At 29.8% G+C, this 17,151-nt stretch overlaps 8 protein-coding genes across 8 annotated transcripts; 3 read left to right on the top strand and 5 right to left on the bottom strand.

Annotated features, from left to right (window-relative positions):
• Positions 1–241: 241 nt before the first annotated feature.
• Positions 242–1,036, top strand: GO595_006382 (uncharacterized protein; the record flags this gene model as incomplete). Its single annotated transcript, XM_067919728.1, has 1 exon — positions 242–1,036. One exon carries the CDS (start codon positions 242–244, stop codon positions 1,034–1,036), a length of 795 nt encoding a protein of 264 aa, XP_067773260.1.
• Positions 1,037–5,594: 4,558 nt separating this feature from the next.
• GO595_006381 (uncharacterized protein) lies at positions 5,595–7,979 on the bottom strand (the record flags this gene model as incomplete). Its single annotated transcript, XM_067919727.1, has 1 exon — positions 5,595–7,979. One exon carries the CDS (start codon positions 7,977–7,979, stop codon positions 5,595–5,597), a length of 2,385 nt encoding a protein of 794 aa, XP_067773259.1.
• A 534-nt stretch (positions 7,980–8,513) lies between these two features.
• Positions 8,514–9,437, bottom strand: GO595_006380 (carbon-nitrogen hydrolase family protein; the record flags this gene model as incomplete). Its single annotated transcript, XM_067919726.1, has 1 exon — positions 8,514–9,437. One exon carries the CDS (start codon positions 9,435–9,437, stop codon positions 8,514–8,516), a length of 924 nt encoding a protein of 307 aa, XP_067773258.1.
• Positions 9,438–9,518: 81 nt separating this feature from the next.
• Positions 9,519–9,983, bottom strand: GO595_006379 (60S ribosomal protein L6; the record flags this gene model as incomplete). The annotated part of the gene is made up of 1 exon (XM_067919725.1): positions 9,519–9,983. One exon carries the CDS (start codon positions 9,981–9,983, stop codon positions 9,519–9,521), a length of 465 nt encoding a protein of 154 aa, XP_067773257.1.
• Positions 9,984–10,103: 120 nt separating this feature from the next.
• On the bottom strand, positions 10,104–10,685 carry GO595_006378 (Ras-related protein Rab-13; the record flags this gene model as incomplete). Its single annotated transcript, XM_067919724.1, has 1 exon — positions 10,104–10,685. The coding sequence occupies one exon, from the start codon at positions 10,683–10,685 to the stop codon at positions 10,104–10,106; it is 582 nt and encodes a 193-aa protein (XP_067773256.1).
• Positions 10,686–11,354: 669 nt separating this feature from the next.
• On the top strand, positions 11,355–12,566 carry GO595_006377 (uncharacterized protein; the record flags this gene model as incomplete). Its single annotated transcript, XM_067919723.1, has 1 exon — positions 11,355–12,566. One exon carries the CDS (start codon positions 11,355–11,357, stop codon positions 12,564–12,566), a length of 1,212 nt encoding a protein of 403 aa, XP_067773255.1.
• A 1,501-nt stretch (positions 12,567–14,067) lies between these two features.
• GO595_006376 (FHA domain-containing protein) lies at positions 14,068–14,922 on the top strand (the record flags this gene model as incomplete). Its single annotated transcript, XM_067919722.1, has 1 exon — positions 14,068–14,922. One exon carries the CDS (start codon positions 14,068–14,070, stop codon positions 14,920–14,922), a length of 855 nt encoding a protein of 284 aa, XP_067773254.1.
• A 1,256-nt stretch (positions 14,923–16,178) lies between these two features.
• GO595_006375 (Myb-like DNA-binding domain containing protein) lies at positions 16,179–16,964 on the bottom strand (the record flags this gene model as incomplete). The annotated part of the gene is made up of 1 exon (XM_067919721.1): positions 16,179–16,964. The coding sequence occupies one exon, from the start codon at positions 16,962–16,964 to the stop codon at positions 16,179–16,181; it is 786 nt and encodes a 261-aa protein (XP_067773253.1).
• Positions 16,965–17,151: the final 187 nt, after the last annotated feature.

Genomic DNA, 17,151 nt, shown 5'->3' with positions numbered 1-17,151 from the left:
TTTCGATCTTGCTAATTTAATATTTGTTCGAACTGTACAACCATTAAATATGATAAATTACTTGAATTTCCAATCTGTTTCATTACAAATGAGTTCGAATAATGCACCAAATTTATTGTTCTCTATGAAAAGAACTCATTTGTTTTACAGAACTATAAGTATTAACTCAGAATCTCAAGGAGTTTTACTTTTATCACTTGAAAGCCCTTCTATTAAGTTAACTGGAGTAACAATTCCGACAATGATTTCATTCTACAAAACAATTTCTGACCCAATTTTGACAAGCATTGAAAGGGGTAACCGTAGGAATTCTGAGGAGGAGCCGTTAATCATCAAAATTGAAAAGAAAAAACAACAACAACCGATGAATTCAAAGCTATCGGTGATTTTGAGTAACGTTAACTTCGAGTTGTATAAATACGACTTAAAAGAAAATAACGCTTTTAGATTATCTGCTTTAGGTATATTCCTTAACCTTGGATTGGCTCAAACACCTGAAGGACAAATGTTTAGAAAACTTCAATTATCTTTAAAGCCAATTAACTTGGCAAAAATGGTGGTCGATAAAGCTGGTGCTCAACAATTAAGAAGTATTCTAAAGTTGCCTCTAATTAAAGGTGAACTTGATACTACCCAAAAATCTCATGAAGATACTCAAATTCAATATAATTTTATAACAACGTTCGATGGATTAATTGACCCAAGCCTAAACTTGTCGGATTATGAACAGCTTGTAACAGCAATTAAATTTGCTGTTGGTCAAGTTAAAATAGGAAATGGTGAAACAGGAAATCAAAAAATAGAAGAAGATGAAAAGCCAAAGGTTGCTTACACATTCATCCCAGTGCAATACCAGTTCAACCCTGGATTCAAAGTAGGAATTGGTGCATCTTTCTCTCCTGATATATCTTGGTTACTCAATCTATTTGGAATATCTGACGCACACATAATCCCAGCGTCATTGTTTGAATATGTTTGTTTAGGGCTGGAGTCATTCTTAAGAGCTTTAGCTGGTAGCATTGCAATGACTGAATAACTTCGAAAATTAATAAATTGTAATTTTTGTATTTTAATTGTGGTTGTGATAACCAAAATCATTAAATTTGTTTGAGTTGATTTCAAATGTTTATCAAATTTTAAGAAATATATCAATCAAACAAAAAACAAATCACTCTAAACCTTAAATGGTAAATTTACCATACATATATGTATTTTTAATGAGGAAATATTTCACAGTTTGAACGTAAAAAACCTCCTGACTTAACACAATTTTGAATAAAACGTTTGATATTTGAATTTTCAATGCTTTATATATTCATTTTTTATAATGGCCAAATCAACAGAATCCTTAAAAATATTATGCAATATGGATCAAATTATTTCAGGCTTGGCTGAAGATAATATTGAAGTATCTGTTGGATCAATAATGACTTTATTTGATTTAAAATTTCCGATCACATTTAATTTGATTACTTGTCAAATGATTTATCATTCATTTATTTCAAGTAGGAAAGATTTTGAAATATATATTAAATTCATCGAATCACTTGATATAAAACAAAAAGAAATTAATTCAAATATCACTGGTTTAATCGAAATATTTATAAATCATATTAAAACATTTGAAACTAAAGAATCATTTTATATTATGGAAAAGTTAATGGAACATAATCTAACTGACATAAAAATTACTAATAATATCCTTTTCGATGAAAAACTGTATTTTGCACATCGATTTACAGATGAAGAAATTTATGGAATCAAATTCAAAGAACCAATTATTGCAGAATCTTTTCAAAATCCAAGAGAAAGTGATTTTTTTCATAATTTTTATTATCATATTGATGAATTAAGTAAAGATAATTGGAAATTACATAAAAAATATATCAAAGAAGGAGGAAATCTTGAAATATTAAAAATAATTCGAAATGATGAAATCGAAAAACTTCAAGAAATGTCATCACAAACAAATTTTGATTTTAATCAAATAATTGAATCATCACTTTATGAAAGATTTTCAATTATTAATAAATATAGTGTTACATTAATTGATTATGCAGCATTTTTTGGATCTGTTAAATGTTTTAAATATTTACTTATGAATGGAGCAAAAGTAAGTAATACAGGTAAATATGCAGTTGCAGGTGGAAATCTTGAAATCATTCATTTATGTGAACAAAATCATTCATCATTTGATAATGCATATGAAATAGCAATTGAATTTCATAGAAATGAAATTTTTAAATATATTTACGAAAATAAATTAGAAAAATTAGATGAAAAATCACAAATGAATGAATTAGGAAAGAAATGTATTAAATATAATAATTATCAAATGTTTTCATCTTTACTTGATAAAATTGAAATTAGTACTGATATAATTACTGAAGCAGCTATTTATGGTAATTTATATTTGATCAAAAGTTATCTTAATGAAAATAATGTTCCAAAAAATATTTTGGTGCTTGCATCAGGTTCAGGAAATGTTGAACTTGTTAAATATCTTATAGAAGAAAAAGGTATTAACTCTATTAACAATAATTTTGATATTAATTTTATTTATATTTACCATCACAACAATTGAAATATACGCCATTAACTTATGCATCTAAAAATGGTTGTACTGGAATTGTTAAATATCTTCTTGAACAAGATAATATTGATGTAAATTTGCCCTCAGTTTATAACTATTATTTAAAACTAATGAAGGTTATTATTGTCTTAAAATAATATTTGGAATTTTTGTTGATTTTTTTTGACAGCACTTCAAACAGCATGTTATTATAATCATTCTGAAATTGTTAAATTACTTCTTCAACAAAAAAATATTTATATTTATGCTGTAGATGTTATTTTTAATTTTTTATTGTTAAATTTAATTTTTTTGAAGTTTGTTTTTTATTTTTGATTTTTTTTCAAAACAAATCCGGTTTCATTTATATTTTCGGAATTAATTTTTAGTGTTTAGTACAGAGTTAAATAGTGCATGTGAAAATGGGAATATTGAAATTGTTAAAATGCTCCTTGGAATTAAAGGAATCCGAATAGGAAATGGGATTCCTTTTTTTGCATTGAAATGATTTCTAGTTAACTTTTGATAATGAACTTGATTGTGCAATACAAAATGGAAACGTTGAACTTGTAAAATTACTTATCGATTATCAAGATAATATGGGTGGAAATTTTGAATTCATTATGAAGTTTTTCGTTTATTTTATTTTAATAATTTGGAGTTTTATAATAAAATTTAAAATTTATATAAATATTATTATAAAGCGCTTATAAGAGCTGCTCAAGCAGGTCAAATTTATGTAGCTAAATTTCTTATTGATAAAATGAATTTTGATGTAAATTTAAAAGATATTTATAAACATTAAATGAAATATTCTTTAATGATTTAATTTTCCAATATAAAATTTGACAATTTTTCAAATTATTTGATACAGCACTTATTGTTGCATCAAGTTATGGTCACGTTGATATGGTAAAATTACTTCTTGAGCAAGAAGGAATTAATATCAATGCTAAAGATATTTATTTGTTTTAATTCATATATATTTTAATTTTTTAATATTTCAAAATAATATTTGGAAATTTTTGGAATTATTTGATACAGCACTTATGAATGCTGTCAAAGAAAAACGTAAAGAAGTAGTTAAAGTACTTACTAAACAAAAAGGAATTGATTTGAATACAAAAGATATTTTTTCGTTTTGATTAAAATTTATTTTAATAATTTAATATTTCAAAATAATATTTGGAAGTTGTTTAAAATATTTGATACAATATTAATGAAAGCTCTATCTATAAAAGGTTGCACAGGAATCGTTAAAATTCTTCTTGATCAAAAAGAAATCGACATAACTTCCACCAATATTTATTCCTTTTATTTAAATTCTTAATTAATTATTTGAAATTTCAAAATATTTTATGGAAATTATCCATAATACTTATGACAGCACTTATGAAAGCTTGTAGATTCAATAAAATAAAAATTGTTGAATTACTTCTTGAAAGGGAAGAAATTGACATTAATTCAACTGATGTTTATTTAAAATATTAAATGTTTTTTTCTATTATTTGATACTCAATAATAATAATTGGAAATCATCTTCATTTTATAATACAGCATTTATGTATGCTTCAAGATATTGTAAGCCAGAATTAGTTAAATTACTTCTTGAACAAAAAAACATTGATATTTATGCAAAAAATAATTGTTTAATATGTTTAATTTTTATTTTATTATTTTAATTTTCCAAAATAATTTTTGGAATTTATTAAATATATTCGAAACAGCATTTCTAGCAGCTTCAAGTGGTAACTTTGATACTTTTAGTTTAATTCTTGGACTAAAAGGAATTGATATAACATACAAAAATATTTAATCAAATCAATTTATATTTATATCAATTGTTTAATATTTCAAAATAATCATTGGAAACTATATAAGTTATTTGATACAGCACTTATGTATGCATCTAGTATCTGGAATACAGATATACTTGAATTTCTTCTCGATCAAAAAAGAATTGATGTTAATGCCAAAAATATTTATTCAACAAATATAATTTTTCAACAAAAATTATAAAATTACATAATAATATTTGGAAATAATTTCTTTTATGTAAAACAGCACTTATGTTTGCATCTAAATATTTCAAGAAGAATACAGTTAAAATACTTCTTGAACAAGAAGGAATAGATATCAATGCTACTGATATTTATTTAATAAATTTAATATTCGTTTTAATATTATAAAATTTCATGTTATTATTAGGAAATAATTTCTTTTATGTGAAACAGCACTTATGATTGCATCTAAAAAAGGATACTTGGAAATTGTACAATTACTTCTTGAACAAGAAGGAATTGACAAAAATGCTAAAAATATTTACAAATTTATTTTAATTTTTGTTATTGTATTTTAACGTTTTTTAATTATTTTCGGAACATGTTATAATTATTCAAAACAGCAATTTTACTTGCAGCAGGAAATAATAGGAAAAATGCTGTTCAATTTCTTAAGGAGATAGAGGGTATTGAATATGATGAACAACAATTACGAAAAGAGTTTTCCTCATATAGGTGGAAACCACGCGCTAATAACAAGCCACGATTTTTCTATGCTAAATAATTTCTATTATTAATTTAATGAATTGTATGTTTGTTATTATTTATCTTCTAAGTGATTTTTAAGTCTTTTTATTGTGAAAAGATATTTTATTATCAGAAATATATTTATACAACCAAAGTGATTATAAATTGTTTACAAAATCTCTTCAAGAACAAGTACATTCTATGACTTATAGGCTGAACCACAAAATTACTTATAAACCTTTATAAGATTTTGATTGGACATTTTAATTTTTGTACGTCTACTCTTGGAATTAACATAATGAAATATTATTTATATCTGTTGGCTTTGTAAATCATCACAAGTGAATATTCCATTCACGCCATAATATATTGAAGCCACGTAACATTTTACATCAACACACCGAATTTCACTTCGTCAGCATTGTCGATGCGTATTTCGTTACCAAAATGATGTGAAAACACGTTAAAAAAAACTGAACTTCTTTATTCAGTAATCACTTTGTTGTCTTCTTCTTCGCGTCAGCGCCTGCCTTCTTAATGATTTCCTGTAATTCCTCAATGGATGTCACCAATTTCGTTGCCTTACCCTGTACTTCCTGTGCCACTTTCTCTATCTGTGCGTCAGCTTTCGCTTGTGCGTTTTCAAGCTTCAAATATCCCTCTGTTACTTTCTGTGCTATTTGTTCTCCGACAGTACTTCCTGTGAATATCTTTGTGACCAAATCCAAATCTCTGCAGTACTCGCTTGAGCCCTCCAAATCGATAATTTCCTGGAATCTGGACTCCGCCAACGACGCGAGTGTGCCGACTCTACCTGATCCATCTTTGTAGTAACTGAATCCATTGCTAATGCTTCTGTAGACTGTTAACGAAGCGCTCTTAGCCTTGTTCATAGCTTCGTCGATTTCGGCGTATATTGTCGTGTTGAGGCCTAAGAGAACGAGTTTACCGAGTTGTATCTCTGCTGCTGTTTGTACTTCCTTAGGTAATGTCTTACGTAATCTTTCGACTTCTTTAACAATTGTTTCTCCTTGTTTCACTGCGTCGTACTTACGTAAATCAATTCCAAGTCCTGCGAGATCATTAAGTACTTGTGTAACTTGACCTTTACGTAATGATTCAAATGATGTCTTACCTTGTTGAATGATAGTCTTTCCTTGTTTGTATAATGCATCGCCTTGTTTATATAATGTTTCGCCTTTCTTATATAAGTCAAGCGCATTCTGTAATGCTTGATTCTTTGTAATATCAATTCCAATCTTCTTAAGTTGTGCTGCTGCTTCATCAACTTTTCCTTTCTTTGCATATTCATATGCTGTTTTACCTGTGTTAACTTTAGTTTCGATTTCTTTATAATATGTAAGTCCTTTTTGTACTGCTTTACTTGACGTCACATTAATTCCGGCCTTTTGTAAATATGTAACAGTTTGTTGAACATTTCCTTTCTTCGCATAGTTATAAGCTGTTTTAGCATATGCATATTTGTTCTTAACATCATTATAATATGTCAAACATTGGCTAACCTTTTGATTCTTCGTTACATCTACGCCTGCTTGTTTAAGAAGTGTTACTCCTTCATTAATCTTTCCATATCTAATTGCTTCGTATGCAGCTTTACCTAAGTCAAGTTTCTCTTTACCTTGTTTATATAATGTCTCGCCTTGATAATATAAGTTAGAAGCCTTATCAAATAATTGTTCTGCCTTTGTATATAATGAATTCTTACGAATGTCTAAGCCTAACTCTGCAAGGCCATCAATAGCTTTACCGAAATGTCCTGTTTTAATTGCTTCTGTGACTTGTTTACCTTTCTTATACAAGTTATAACCACGTTGATAATATTCTAAACCTTGTTGAAGTAATTCACTCTTCGATATTAATTGTTTGGCAACATCTTTAGAGACAAGAGATGTAACACCAGCAATGATCTTACTGTAATCTCCTTTCTTAATTCCCTTATAGATCAATTCTCCTTGCTTGTATAATTGTTGTGCTTCGGCAGCCTTTTGTGCAACTGTTCCAATAGCTCCGCCAATGTTACCGCCAACTGCTGCGGCAATACCTCCGAGTGCTGATACGAAATCTTTCTGTTTGATTCCTTGGTAAACTGACATGCCAGCTTGATATAATGCATACGCTTTATATGCTGTGGACATGGTAGTGGCAATTGAGGCTGCGAGACCAATCTGACCAACAACGGGCACCCAACATGTGACAAAGCCAACATATGGAGCAACGGATTTAATGGCCTTAAATGCACGCTTAACTTCCTTCTTAATGTCTCTGACAACTGGTTTGTATGCTTTGGCGGCAGCTTTGAGATCTCTGGTGACTCCCTTTCCAAGATCTTTGATGATCTTTCCGATCTTGCCTGGATTGGTTGCAATTTTGACAGTTGCTTTCGTGATCTTGGTGGCAATCTTGACAGCAGAGGTGGTAGCTTTGATGGTGGCTTTAACTGTGTCTTTGACCGTCTTGATAGTACTCTTTACTGTTTTAGCTACAGTCTTTGTGGCTTTTTTGACAACCTTTGTAACTGGCTTAGTGACCTTCTTGACGACCTTCTTTACTGCTTTTTTGATTTTCTTGAAAAAGCCATTAGACATTGGATCTTCAACATATTCATAAATATATTCATAAACAAAATCACCATTTTCGTCCAACTCATATTCGTATACATATTCTTCTCCATTCTCGTCATTTTCATCGTCTTCATTTGATAAATACCTAACTTCTGATCTGTATTCAATTTCATCATAATCATGCTTGTGCATTTTATCTAATATGCTCATGATAGCGCTATCACTGAATTCATAAATTCGTGGGCGTTGTTGACAATAACCAATGATATTAAAGAGGCATATTGTTGGTAAAAACATTGTCTATTTGAGATGACATTTGACAGCAGTTTAATACAAAATAGCAAAAATTAAGCACTGAAATTTAAATCTTTCTGACAATAAAAACCGCTGGTATTTACAATACAGAATTTTTATGTGAAAAAGTTTGCTGTAGATAAAATTTGACTTAACTTGATAAAAATTTTTAACCATTGTTCAAATGGAATGACAATTGTCAACGATCTGTTTTTTGTAATGTTTATATGTTTTATATTCGGAAAATTCAGAAACATTCTTTTTTTAGTTGAATAATTTAAGCAATTAATATTGAACTCGGTTTTTATTAATAATTCATTTACATGAAATAATTAGTATTTGTTCATAACTATAAATTTGTGTATGAATTTATTCCAAAATTAAAAAATTTTGTAAAGATCAAAAAATTTATAACATGGTAATATGCTAAGCATTTGTGAATTTATACAAAATAAAGAGAAGCAAATATTTACAACCAGTTTAAAGTAAAAGAATTTTAAAAAATAAAAAGAGAAAATTTCAAGAACTATTTATTTTTTAAATATCTTTTACATTTAGCTGTAAAACATCAGGTCTTGAATAATGTCCACAAACATCAAATTCCATTCTACTTGCAGTCACTTTATCCATGTCGAGTTGAGCAAAAATAATTTCTTCTTTATCCCAAACAGGTTCAGTTAAATAATGTCCATAAGGGTCAACGATGCAACTTCCACCACGACATACAATTTCGGGCAATTTTTTAATTTCATCACTTTCACGAATATTTGAAGGATATGCCTCTTTCGTGAAAAACATATCACAATTTATGAAATAGCAATGACCTTCAATTGCAATATGCTTGATGGTATATTGCCATTCTTCATTATCATTTGTATTTGGTGAAATGTATAATGTAATTCCTTTTTGATACAGAGCTGCACGTGCAAGAGGCATGTAGCTTTCCCAACAAATCATACTACCCATTGGTCCCCATGGAGTTTGTGCAATAGGAAAATAATTTTTATTGGCATCACCCCAAACAACACGCTCAGAGCCAGTTGGTTTAAGTTTTCGATGAACTGCTACAATATTTCCATCTGGTGAAAAGAAAATGTTAGAATTGTATAATGTTGAAGTAATAGGATCTCTTTCAGAAACGCCTATGCTAAGCCATGCATTAGCTTCTTTTGCTGCTTTTCCTAAAAGATCTGTCTCTGGACCTGGGATATCAATTGAATTTTCATAGTAAAGAAACCAATCTTTTCTTCCTGCTTCATTTCTACTTCCAACAGTAAAACCAAAATTCATTCCATATGGATAACCTGGAATGAAAAGCTCTGGGAAAACAATTAATTCAGATTTTTTCTCGATACATTCTTTAATTAAGGAAAGAGCCTTTTCGGTGGATGCCTTTTTATTAAACAAAACAGGAGATGCCTGAATAACTGCAATATTACATGTCTTTTGCCTTGAGTTCATTGATTTTGCCGCCTTTTATGAAAAACGGTTTTTTAGTCAAAACTCCTCAAAAAAGTCAAATTAAAATTTATATTTGATTTTTTAGAATTTCATCAAGTGTGGGCGGTCGCCTGACTTGAGTGTAAATGTTGACTTGAGGTAATCAACCATTTCTGGGATCTTTTGTGCAGCTGCGTCGATGGCGGCAGCAGATCCGGCTTCATCAACTTTACCGATTTCTAATTTTGTAGATGTGGCAATTAAGAAATCTTGGTCAATTTCAACTGGCTTGATTGCTGGTCCGTTAAGTTTGACAATACCTTTTCCATTATCAGCGATTACAACGCCGCGCTTACCCTTGAATTCACCATCAAGAATAATTGCGATAGTTCCAATTTGAAGGGATTCACGTGTTTTTCTTTCTGGAACTGGTATTTCTTCTGGCTTGATTGGGTCAATTTCTGCTGCAACTGCTGGGCGAGTTAAAGCTACACGTGGGATGCCGTGCCATGTTGGCTTACGTGGGTCCTTCTTTTGTATTGGTGCGATGAAAAGGAGTTCGGCCATTTGCTTAAAGGTGGGCCATTGCATTCAAAATTGAAAGCAATAACGGTTTATTGAATGAATGCGGAATGTTATGTATAAAAAAGAAAAATGTTTTATAAAACGCAATTTTAAAAATTGCTTTCAACAACATTTTTTTCTTTTAGAGCCATCATCAAGAACCTGAACATCGTTAACGATTTCAAATCCATGACTATTTGCATTTTCAATAATCATGTCAATTAAATGATTGATGGCTTCTTCGATTCCTTCTCCATTAGCGGCCGATGTAGCAAAGAAAGGGCAATTATTTGCATTAGCAAAATACAATGCATCATCACGATTAACTTTTTCTTCTAAATCAATTTTATTTCCGATTATGATAATAGGAACTTGTGTAGAACAGCTTTCCTTAATCGATTCGATCCATGTGGGAATGTGCTCAAATGATGATATGGATGTTACATCATATGCTAAAATTATTCCTTGTGCTTTTTGAAAATAAGATTTTGTGATAGACTTAAACTTTTCTTGTCCTGCTGTATCCCAAATTTGTGCTTTATACTTGATTCCATTCCTTTCTACAACCTTATTTCTGAAGTCAACTCCAATTGTTTGAACTGTATTTTCGAACTTCCCATGCGCCCAACGGATAAGAATTGATGTTTTACCAACAGAACTATCACCAATTAAAACAATCTTAATTATTTTCAGATCTTCTCCCATGGAATAAAAACATGGACGGTTATAAACACAAAAAATGAACGTGAAAAAAGTTAAATAATTTACACCTGCCAAATTGGGCAAGTGTTTTTATATGGGCGTATAATGCATGCGACCTAAGAGTGGTGTCCTTTGTTTAGCGTTATCAACTCAAAACAATGTTCAGTGCTGTGATAAAAAATAAAAAATATTCTATAGGACTAATTAAGAGTTACTTATTATTATTTACCATGTATTTTGTTAGAATGATAGAAGGCCTATGTGAACAAATTATGGACAAAGTTTATCAACGCCAAATAACAATTAATTAATATTTGTAATAAATTTTTTTGTCAATACCAAATAACAACAAAATTGTCAAGTGCTTGCATCTGACACTTATAAGTAAAAACTTAATTCTGCAATATGTTCACGACTTTACCATTCTTTTTGTGTCTGTTTGTTACACAAAAAGTGTTACTGTAACGAATCTATTGATTAAATTGAGTTCATTGAATATTTTATTTTTTTCAGATAATTTTTTTTGTGACAAAGGATAATTTAATTGAAATGAGATTTTTGTCATTTATTTTCTTTCAAACTTAAGCGATACCCCAGAACGAAGTTTAGTCAATTTAGTTATGGTCTTTATAATCGTTTTTTTAGGGCAAATCAATGACTGAAACAACAAAAATGTCTCTTATTGATCAATTCTACAATAAATCCCAAGGGATTCTTCAACTTGCAATGCGAATTAATCCGCCGCAAAGAATTCCTGAAGTTATTGAAAAATTATCACAATTTGTTTTAGGTTTCCATTTATCCACAAATGAAACCAATTTCTTCTATCAAAAGAAAAAAGTTGAACCAGTTACTATCCCAAACTTTAATGAACTTTCAGATGCCGCCAAATATATGTATGAAAATCATTCTCCTAATTTTACAAAATCATTAGTCACTGTTGGTGTTAACTCTGACACTGTTGTCTTAAATAGTGCTCATTTATGTGCAGATGGTGTTTATTTAATAAATGTAACTGATGCAATTTCCCATATTGATAGAGAAATTCCACCATTTCCACATCTTCCTTCAAACATTACCAATAATTTTTGGGAGCAAATTCATTCAAAATCCACTGAACAATGTGAATATTTATTTACAGATCCAGAAATATGTCGCGTCCAAACTAAACAAAACATAACACAATGCAATCCGTTATATGCCCAACATGTTAAAATTAGAATTCCAATTCAAGAATTAAAAATATATAATAAATACACAAAACAAGTTAAAGGATTAACAGAAATATTATGGACATCATATATATTAGCAGTTTCCGCTATAAATGATCGAATTGATAAAACAGGAATTGCCACATGCATTGATATGCGTAAATTTCTTTCACAGAATCTTCGTGGATGGAATGTTTGTAATCATTATTCAAACATAACGCCTTCATTTAAAGGTTTTAATGAGAAAATGACCTTAAAAGAAGTCGGAGAGAAAATGCGAAACGATTTTAATCTCAAAATCCAAAAAGGTCATCACTTTTCTTTCTTAAACTCTCTAACACCACCTGAGAATAAGGTAATTCCTGGAATTGGTTTAGAGTTATCGAACATTGGAAGATTCAAAATCGCTGGGATTGTTGATGATGTCTTTATGAAATCATCTGTGAAGGATGCAAACTGTGATCCTTTGATTTCGCATTCAAGTTTTTCGGTCGATGGAAATGGTAAAAATGTGTTAAATGGAATGTTTAGGTTCAAGTCAAGTAAAATTGAGGAAAAGACAGTAAACATCGTGGCAAAGAGTGTGGAATTTGTTTTAAGGAACGTTCCATTGGAAACAAGCGTAAGGAAAGCAATGGATATGATACAGGAATATCAAAAGATGTTAAAATGATAACATCCCGATTTCATATAATTGATTATAAAGCATAAAAAATATTTTAAAATAAATATAAAATACGATTGAAATCTATTGAAAAATCACAACGTTTTCAGCTTTTGATAGATGTATTCAATTAACTCAAAATTTGAATAGTTTAGTCAGATTTGATATAAACCTACTCAATTTGAATGATTCCCAGAAATTTTAAATTCGTTCGATTCAGAATCACTGAACTTTATTTCCTGGCTTCGATGCAAGACTTTCGAAATCTTAAAACAAAACTCATAATAATTGTCATGTCTGTTATAGTTCATTCTATTATTTGCACCATAACTATATTCTACAAAGAGAAGTATTTTAATCATTCTAAAAGTAACAGTATCGAGCAAAATGATATAATCCCCTACATACAAGCGAAAAATGGGATTTTAGGTAATTTTTATACTGTATTTTTTACATTTTCTTCAACTATGTTTTTCATAATTTTTTCATTTTTCAAGAAAACTAAAGTTTTTTCCAGAAAGCCATTCGATTGCAATATTTTCAACAACGAAAATCAAGATAAAAATATTCTATCATTTTTTATTGTTTTGTTTTTGACACATACACATGAAGTATTTAATGCTGGAACACTTACAGTATCAAGTTCAAATGATTTTGCAGATACATACAAAGCAACCACGAAATATATCGTAATTAGTAATGGAATCCAAGAAATTCCATCAAATGCATTCCTTGAATGGCCTCAATTAATATCAGTAGAAATCAGTAGCACAGTCACGACAATTGGGGCATCTGCATTTGAATCATGTACAACATTAGAAGTGGTTACTTTTAGCGAAGGATTGAATTCAATTGGGGATCGAGCATTTTCTTCATGTTCTTCATTGAAAAGTATAAAAATTCCTAATTCAGTTATATCACTTGATGAATGGGTATTTAGTTCATGTTCTTTAATAAAAAGTATAACAATTCCAAATTCAATCATAATGATCCCAATGTCTGCATTTTTTAAGTGTTCTTCATTAGAAGAAGCTATTATTGGAGAAAATGTACAAACAATTGATAAACAAGCTTTTCAATATACTATTTTGAAAGCTATCATAATTCCAGACTCAGTCACTTTGATTGATACTAATGCATTTGCATATTGTTATTATTTATCACAGTCACTTTAGGAAAAAATTTAGAAACAACAGGTAAATTTGCATTTACTTTATGCACTTCTTTAAAAAGTATCACAATTCCTAGTTCAGTTACTTCACTTGGACTCGGCACATTTCAAGAATCTGGTTTAGAAATAGTTATCATTGGAGAAAAATTGACGACAATATCGCAGCAATTATTTAATAAATGTTCTTTCTTGAAAAGTGTTACAATTCCAAGTTCAGTTACATTATTAGAGAAATTTGCGTTTGAAGATTGTACTTCACTCGAATGCATTTATTTCTATGGACAAAACTCCCCTACAATTGAAGAAAATGTTTTTACCAATGTACCAGCAAAGTATGTTATGACGCTGGCATCATATCAAGATGATGCATTTGGTGTTTTTGCTGTTTCAAAGGGAATAACAATTGCTGAATGCATTCCACCTACAGCCACATTCACTCAATCAAATACATTAACACAATCTAATACATTTACTAAGTCTAATACATTTACTATATCAAATACTTTTTCACAATCGAATACATTTAGTAAGTCTAACACATTAACACAATCAAATACATTTACTAAGTCTAATACATTTACTAAATCAAATACATTTATTAAGTCTAATGCATTTACAAAATCAAATACGCTTGAACAAGAAAATACATTTTCAGAAGTAAGTTCATTTTACGATACATTTGCAGAATCAAATACATTTACTGCGTCGCTTTTGAGCGGTGCATCTTTCACAAATACAGTTAAGCTGACACATTCGTTATTGTTTACGCAGACGATTTCCATTCTCAAATCCACACTTTCCCTTACGCTTTCCATCTCTGCCTCTGGCTCAGTTTGCACTCACTTCGAAGTAAAATTCATCTACTACGATTTCACTGTTGTTGTTTACTCGTTTTACCAAAGTTATTACATCAACTTATTCACTGTTTATTATGCACATGAAGCATCAGAGAGTAACAACACAGCAACAACAGCTGTGTGTGTTTCAGTTGCAGTTGTTGTAGTTATAGTGGTTATAGTTGTTGTTGTATTGATTAAGATTCGAAACAGGAAGAAAGCGAACAGTGCTTCAGAAATTGCCGTTGATGAACAAAACAATTCTGAAGCAACGTGTACATTCACAGGAGGATTATCGGTTCCGCACATCGAAGAAGACCCATTTGCGGATGATTTCAAAGAGGACAATTTCATTTAACACTTATGATTTTTATAAGTAAATAATATAGTCATATAATTTTTATATAGATTGTTTTTTTAAAGCCTTTCACACATCGATTCCTTTTTGTATTCGATGATTTTGGTCTTGCCTTTATATGTAAGAACATTAACTACGATTCTTTGACTAACGATAAAATCTGATTTGATTTTTTGGCTAAGTTCGTCATCACCAAGTTTAACATCGTCACGAATATTTCCTTGAAGATCAAGAAGTTTTGTATTATTTCCATCAATGTCGATAAGAGTATAATATTCGCCATTCGGAACTATAACATTATTATGCGCTCCATGTCCTCTTGTTTTCCAGATTATTGTGCATATTGAATCCCTGTTGAAAGTTCAGTTCCAATAAATGATCTAGATGTAGTGAAAGCCGAGTAAGACACATCAACATCAGTTACACGGCAATAGTGATCGCGAAGCATTACATTTTCACCAATGCCAATTTTATTTGATGGAACAAGAGTGTAATTCTTCGTCATTGCAAAAATTCAATTAAATTTTGAACGTGTATCGGTCATAACCGTCAATATAATGTTTCATGCTGGCCGATATGGTAAAGTATCTAATAACGACCCGCTTACCTCATTTATATTTATTATTATTTTTACATGCACTTTTTTATATTAAATTTATTTTATTTTCTATTTAATAGGATATATTCTAACTATATATGATTATGCGTTTTTGTTAAAATTAACACAATATTTTATCGTTCCCAATATTTTTCTCTTATCTTTTATATAATTTTATATCTATATCTCATTGAGTTTATTTTAAAAATTTCTTATTGTTTGCCGAGCAAAGCGAAGTAAACAGCGCGAAGTGTATTCTTGTAAAAATATTAGAGCTTTTGGTGTGACAGAAACTGGCTTTGATGCCCATGCATATTTAAACCAGTTTTCGTTGCCAGTAATAATATTAGCAAAATTATTTGGTTCATCAGCATCAATTATGAATAAAAAATTGAATTGAAAAACATGTTTTATTTGCATGATTTACAAAATCGAAAAATCCGATATGTTCAATTCACTCATAAGTCACTTATTATTTATATAATTGAAAATTTTGTTGTAATATTTATAATTCATGATATTTATTAGATAAATTGATTTTCATGAAAATGTTCTTGCCAATTTGATTCCCACAAAGAAAAATTTCGATGTTTTATCAAAAAATTCATCAAAATCAGCAAATTAAAATTTATATATAAAAATTTTTTTGGATCAAAGTTTAGTTAAGCCAAATTGTTGAATCAAATAAAGAATTCGATTGGAATAATCCAAAAGAGTTAGTAATGTTTGGTATAGGTTCGTTCAAAGGAATTTGTAATTCTTGCATATTAGAAGTCTGATTAGTTGGTGGATTTTGTAAATCCTTTTCGTTACTTATCTTTTTTTCTTTTTGGACTTCTCCATTACCTTTTGCTTCTTTAATTTCTTTTTGAAGTTGTTGATATCTGTATCTACATTGAACATCACTTCTTGTACCAATTTGGTTTGATACTCTCATCCAACTTTTTTCACCAAAAAGATTTACCAAATAAATTAACATTGAATCTTCTTCATAAGACCAAGCAGATTTTGATATTTTTGGATCAAGAACCCTTAACCATCTTTGAGAACATTGACTTCTAAGTCTCCCATTACCTACAAAAGGGGTAATTTCATTCCAATTTTCAGGTCCAAACAAACATACACCCATATAAAGTCTATTATCTTCGTTAATATTCCATGTTCTAGTTTTTTTCCTTGTGACATAATTATCTACCACATCATTAGGAGCTGGTGGAATTGGTTGAAACTCAGTATCTAAGATTGCACAAATTCTTGTATAAGGGTCTTCGACTTTACATATTGAAAGAAGACGAGAACGTGCTTGTTCACGAGAAATTTTCTTTGTAATCAACTGATAAAATATTTCTCGGAATGTCGAAAGTTCTTCATCTGTGAACTTGAGTTGTGTGTCAATGATAAAGCCCATTGCTACATCAACTAATATGCTTGCGCCTCGAAGCATCAAATGAATATTCAACGGTATTCAAAATTCTAAGTAGTCAACTGAAAGCAACGCAGATTTGAATAAAAGACTGTAGGAAAATTCTGGGGAATTGCGGTTATTAAAAATATCCACAAAAAACCTTTTCTAAAAGCAAAGGGGAGATGGGAAAAGATTCCACAAATTTTGCGGTGTTTTGGCAACTTGC

The sequence above is a fragment of the Histomonas meleagridis genome (genome assembly GCF_020186115.1).
Source record: "Histomonas meleagridis strain 2922-C6/04-10x chromosome Unknown contig_44, whole genome shotgun sequence".
Classification (NCBI taxonomy): domain Eukaryota; phylum Parabasalia; order Tritrichomonadida; family Dientamoebidae; genus Histomonas; species Histomonas meleagridis.
The sequence above is the reverse complement of the archived record's forward strand: the minus strand, read 5'-3'. Positions and strand labels throughout refer to the sequence as shown.